This window comes from Elaeis guineensis, chromosome 10 (genome assembly GCF_000442705.2).
Source record: "Elaeis guineensis isolate ETL-2024a chromosome 10, EG11, whole genome shotgun sequence".
In the NCBI taxonomy this organism is placed as follows: domain Eukaryota; kingdom Viridiplantae; phylum Streptophyta; class Magnoliopsida; order Arecales; family Arecaceae; genus Elaeis; species Elaeis guineensis.
The window spans coordinates 7227696-7233824 of NC_026002.2; the positions used below are offsets into that span (position 1 = coordinate 7227696).

The 6129-nt window shown below is 43.9% G+C and overlaps 1 protein-coding gene across 1 annotated transcript; it reads right to left on the reverse strand.

Annotated features, from left to right (window-relative positions):
- Window positions 1–61: 61 nt before the first annotated feature.
- LOC140852164 (uncharacterized) lies at window positions 62–922 on the reverse strand. The gene is given in 4 exon segments (XM_073245131.1): window positions 62–82; window positions 184–242; window positions 245–317; window positions 544–922. Coding segments are annotated over 4 exon segments (387 nt in total). The 5' UTR covers window positions 778–922.
- Between the last annotated feature and the right edge of the window lie 5207 nt (window positions 923–6129).

Sequence of the window (6129 nt, forward strand, 5' to 3'; positions counted from 1 at the left end):
TGTATAAGTACATTTTGTATAATTCATGAACACCTGAAAAACACTCCAATTCAAGCACAGTTTACAAAACAACTGAGATGATCTACATTCAATATAAAGGAAACTCTAACTGCATCAAGTTGCTTAATTCAAATACAAATTAATAAAGGAAAAACAAATATTTAGAAAAGGGGAAAAATTCACCTGACGCTCACGTTGCATACGCATGACAGCCTTGTCGAATTCCTGGAGCGTGTCGTCCTTTTCCCAATTCGCTTATCCAGGAACTTAGATGACTTGGTACTCTCTTCGTACTCCTTCAGCAAAGTCTTCTTTCTCTGTTATCAAGATCCAGAAGGAAAAAAGCGGGAAAACATAGCACCAGCTCATGAGAAATTCGCCATACATAAATCTTGATAAACTTATACCATTCTTTTCATTAAAGAAGCGAACTTTATCTAAGTAAATAAAAGAAGACCCAAGTTCTGCAGAGATGAGACTCGGATTCACTGGAAAGGAGATGGACACAGTGGTGAGAGATAAAGGAGGGAGTAAAGGGGGTACCTTTTCGATGGCGAGAGAACGGGCAAGGCCGACGCGGCGTTCCTCACCCTTGCGCTTCTTCCCAAGGATGTCGAATTTGCGGCGAGACCAGATGGTCTCGAAGGGGTTCGCCCGGACAGGCTTCGCTGCCTTCATGGCGGCGGCCGCCGGGCCGGAAAGCAAGCTCTTGGCACTCTTCTTCTTCTTCGAATTGGAGCTGCTCGAAGATTTCGATTGGGCCTTTGTCTTCGCCATTGGCGGCGGGTGGATGGAGGCCACAACGATGTCGGACTCAGAGAGATAGAAGGCGAGGATGGAGCAAAAAGAGGGGTTTAGGGTTTTTATTTAATAAATAAATAAATGTCGGCGAACCGCAAGAGGTAAAAGAAAAACAGAAACGTGGCGGCTTCCGAACTCCCCAATTCACGGTAAAAAAAAAAAGCGGGCCGCCATTTTTTTTTTTTTTTTTCAAGAACTGAATTGAAAATTTTGTAGCCAAAGAAGAATCCCTCCGATGAAAAAACCCCAAACCCTACAGGGTTCTACCTCAAAACCTCAAGGGACCAACTCACACCGCCACAACTAGGACAAAATCCTAAAACCCCCTGTGATCTCCCTAGGTGCCCTCCTTCCCCACAGATCTCCGAAAAGCGAATGAAATGAAAAAAAAAAAAAAGAAGCGAAAAAAAAAAATATCAATCTATGTGAGACAAGGTTTATCTTTCGAACTTTTCCATCTTTCCTTTGCTTTCATTGATTTTTCCTATGTTTTCCACCGGTTTTTCCCCTGCTTTTTCGATCCTTCGTATCAATCGGGTGGGAGGCTTGGGGCGGCCGAACAGTGAAGCTTAGGCGAGGGCAACATTTTGTGTTGGGTATTTATATGTAAGCGTCCAAAAAAATTAAATATATTATAATTAATTTAAAAATAGATATAATTTTATTAAAAAATAAAAAAAAAATATGGTTGATTGTATTTATTGGGTACTATTATTTTATCAAAAAAATTTTGAATTTTCAAAATAAATTTTAAAATTATATATTAAATGTGTAGAAGTACTTAAATTATATATTAAATATCCAACGACACCCAAAAAGACCAACCCAATTAGAATTTACGATGCTATATTCAAACATAAAAAAATATTTAAATTTATTATCTATGATTCAAAAATATCTAAATATTAATATAAATAAAATTGATAATTTTATGATATGAATTTAGAATTGAGTTTAAATATATTGTTAGTTCAACTAAGATTTATATAGAGTTGGATTGGTAATATTTTAAATATAAAATAATATTTTATTATATCAAAAAACTTGCATATATATTTGTTAAAAAAAATTGCATATGTAAAAAAAATAAATTATTTAATATTTTTTTAGGAGAGAAAAAATTATTTACAAAGCAAGGTTAAAATTAATTATATTAAAAAATATCAATACCATCCTATATTCATTGGAATGTAAAAAATATACCTACGTTTCTCTATGTCACCCAATTAGAAATCTCTCAACTATTTTTGTATTTCCAACCGAAAAGAATCAAATTTGATTGGTGAGCTTAAAAGATCATCTCACTGGTCATGAAAGCACTACGGCTCACACAAAATATGATAAGGTGAAAATTAGTGCATTGCACAATGCATTGCTTTGAAAATAACACTTGCTCGGCATTAAATTTTTATTTTTATTTTTGACCATAAAAAGATAGCTAGGTTATTGATGATTTCTTTGGACTTATGGTGAAACTATTAGCCATGATATGAAGATGCACACTTATAACCTACATAAATCAAATTCAAGATGTAAGTATTGCAAATAGTCAGAGTTATAATTCAAAAGCTACTTGTTTATATCGCTCGTCAGCTCACCATCATGAAGGAGCTAATTTATGAAGTTTCCTATACAAGATATGATTTGGAGAGGTATCTGCGGCTTTTAGATGATTTCCCTACGTAATATATATAAGCATTGCCATGATCAATGCAGGTTTGGTGTCACTAACTTTCCTAAGTTGGATGATGGTAGGGCTTCTCGGAACCTACCATGAGTGCCATAATTATAACCAAACAATTTGAGGAACTAATTTGTGTCCATACGGTTCTCGAAAGTATATAAACCATACTCGACTTTCCCCATGCATCAAATTCTTGGGTGCAATGCATCGAATAGAAAGAGGCAAACGTCCTCATCAAAGGAGAGAGAAAAAAGGTAGATGGTGAACTTGATCTATGAATTTAGAAAAGTTACAAAAAGGGATTAAAAAAAAACGCAGGTGCAACCATCAATATACCTCCTTTATTTTTCCTGGGGCAAGCTCAATAGACTTTGACATGACCATGACCAGCTTTGTTTTTTTCCTTTTTTTTTTTTTTTTTTTTTTTTTTTTTTTTTTTTGGGGTAAACGGACCAACTTTGTTAATATGGAATTGTTCAACATCAACTCACGAAAAAATTTTACTCCCTCTGTTAAGATTTGATGTCTCAAGATTTGATCCATATTGAGCCCATAACGAGGTTCGCGGCGAAAAATGGAGTCCAACGAGACTAAGATCACCATAAACGGAGCTCGGATGGAAGAGATACGAGCTTTTGAAGTAGGCGGGCGCGCGGTCCAGCCCACGCGCGGGCCCGCAGGACGCGGTCCGGGCCCAAGCGCCCAGCACAGGGGCGGCCCAGGCTCGCACACGCGGGCCGGCTCAAGCCCAGACACCGTTGGGCCTGGCCTGTACCTCGGTCCTCTGTGGATCGGACGATCCACGTCCGAGTCTATAGACCGCCTGGGCGTTTCCTAGGCATTTCTCGTGGTCCACAGTACTATTTCATGGACCGGAACGCGATCGGATGGCGTGGGTGGCTCCCGGTCTTGATCCAACGGCTTGGGACTTGATTTGAGTTGATTAAGAAGTCTTAAACCTAATCTAAGTGGGTTTAAGCCTTATAAAAGGCTGTGAACGTGAACAGGATGTGTGGTCTACTGTTTTGCCGCAGGAAGCGCCGTACGGAGCCCGCAGAGAGAAAAAAAAAAGAGTGCGTTGCTGAGAGAGGAGCATGAAGCTCCTGGACAGCGGACGTCAGACACTTCAGGGGTTCAGGGGGGCCTTCTAAGAGAGAGCTTTTATGAGGGAGAACTTCCTGTAATGGAGAATTGGGTGTACAAGGGTTGAGGGTGAGGTCTCCTCTTGTAAAATTTCTTTTTCATAATGAAGTTTGCATGCCCCGTGGAGGCGAGTCCTTTTGTGGCTGATCCACATATTTTGATTATTTTTATTTTATTTCTTCTTTCTTCCTACTGCCTCGCATGGTATTGAAAAGGTCCTGGAAGGTAGTGTTCTGGCCAGACATCCACCCAATAAGTGGTATCAGAGCAAGGTGGTACAAGAATGTAGATTGCAGCGGTGGTGAACAAGACTCAAGATGGAGAAGACAGGAACAATCAAGATGGAAATCAACAAATTTGATGGTAAGAACAATTTCTCCTTGTGGCAAGCAAGGGTGAAGGACGTGCTCATCCAACAAGGGTTGATCGATGCTCTCTTGTGCGATGAAAAACCGACCACCATGGAGGTACGAAATTGGAAATGGCTACAGATGCAAGCGGTGAGTACCATCCGCATGTACCTGATGGATGAGGTGGTGATCCATGTACTGAGTGAGACTTCCCCGACGGTGTTGTGGTCGAAGCTCGAGGAGTTGTACATGGCGAAGTCTCTCACCAACACTCTTTTCCTTTGGAGATAGTTTTACTAACTGCAGATGGCCGAGGGACAGAGTGTATAGGAGCATCTAAGCCACTTCCAAAAGATCCTCACTGACCTCCTCAGTGTTGGTGAGAATGTTGAGGAGAAGACAAAGGCGCTAGTTTTGCTAGCGCCGCTTCTCCTTTCGTATGAGTCCTTGGTGACTGCTCTTCTAGTGGGAAAGAGCACTATCAAGATGGATGAGGTCATCGCGGTGATACTCCAGAACGAGATTCTCAGGAGGGAGAACCTGGCTTCGAGCTCAGGTGGCGGTAGCTCAGCTTTGGTGGCTTCTGGAGGAGCAGGAGGCGGTAGACGAAGCGACAGGAGATCGCGACGAGGGCGGTCCAAGTCCAGGAAGGACTTGAGCAAAACCAGGTATTACCGATGTGAGGATTTGGGGCATCTAGCCAAAGATTATCCTCAACTCAAAAATCGGACAATGACTGCTGTGGCGACGGCTGATAACGATTCAGATGGAGATGTCCTGGAGATATCTGATGAGATATCTACTTCTTTCCAGCAGTGGATATCATGTATGTTGCAGAGAGGAGCAGTTTGACTCCTTGTAGAACAGTGAGGGCATTGTATATCTTCCAGATGGATCGAACTGTGCGATCAGAGGCATTGGGACGGTCAGTTGGAGGATACATGATGGTGCAGTGAGAAGATTAGGGGAGGTCCGATACATATCCGATTTCAGGCGAAATCTTATCTCACTTAGCAGACTGGATTCGAGAGGCTACAGGATGGTAGCTGGTGGAGGAATCCTGAGGGTGCTACGCGACGATTGGATTGTGCTAGAGGGGAAGAAGGGGAGCAGAAGATATTATTACCTGACGGAGAGCCCAGTGCGAGGTGGAGCTTCGGGAGTCAAGCAGAGCTCAGAGCGAGGTGGAGCTCCAGGTGGAGGTGAATCGGGTACGAGACAGAAGACTCGGAAGGACGAGAGGCGACGTCGCAAGGTGAGATTCCTATTACCGCAGAATGTTGCCCCGAGTAGGTCTTAGGTCAGGAGGAGCATAGCATACGACGGAGATGGGATCGAGCGGCCTGGCTCGACTCTCATGTTTGTCCATCCATGATCAGCAGGCGATTGTCCCAGGGCATGGGGGCAAGAAAATCCAGAAGCTCTCGGAGTTAGGAGGAGGCCGAATATCGAGTCGAGGTGAAGATTGTTAAGATTTGATGCCTTGAGATTCGGTCCACATTGAGCCTACAGTGAGGTTCGCGATGAAAAATGAAGTCCAACGAGACCAAGATCATCCCAAACGGAACTCGGATGGAAGAGATATGAGCTTTTAAAGTATGCGTGAGGCCCAGGTGGGCGCACGGCCTAGTCGGGCGCGCGGCCCAGCCCACACGCGGGCCTGCGGGGTGCGGCCCGGGCCCAGGCGCGTGGGCTGGCCCGCGCGCGCAGGCACCGCTGGGGCCTGGCCTGTACCTCAATCCACCGTGGATCGGGCGGTCCACCGTGGACCGGACGGTCCATGGCCGGGTCTGTGGACCACCTGGGCATTTTCCAGACGTTTCTCGCGGTCCACGGCACTATTCCATGGACCGGAGCGTGATCGGATGGTGTGGGTGGCTCCCTGTCTTGATCCAATGGCTTGGAACTTGATTTGGGTTGATTAAGAAGTCTTAAACCTAATCTAAGTGGATTTAAGCCTTATAAAAGGCTGTGAACATGAACAGGGTGTGTGGTCTGCTGTTTTGCCGTAGGAAGTGCCGTACGGAGCCCGCAGAGAGAAAAAAAAAAAGAGGGTATGTCGCTGAGAAAGAAAGAGCACGAAGCTCTTGGACAGCGGACGCCAGACACTTCAGAGGTTCAGGGGGGCCTTCCAAGAGAGAGAGCTTTTGT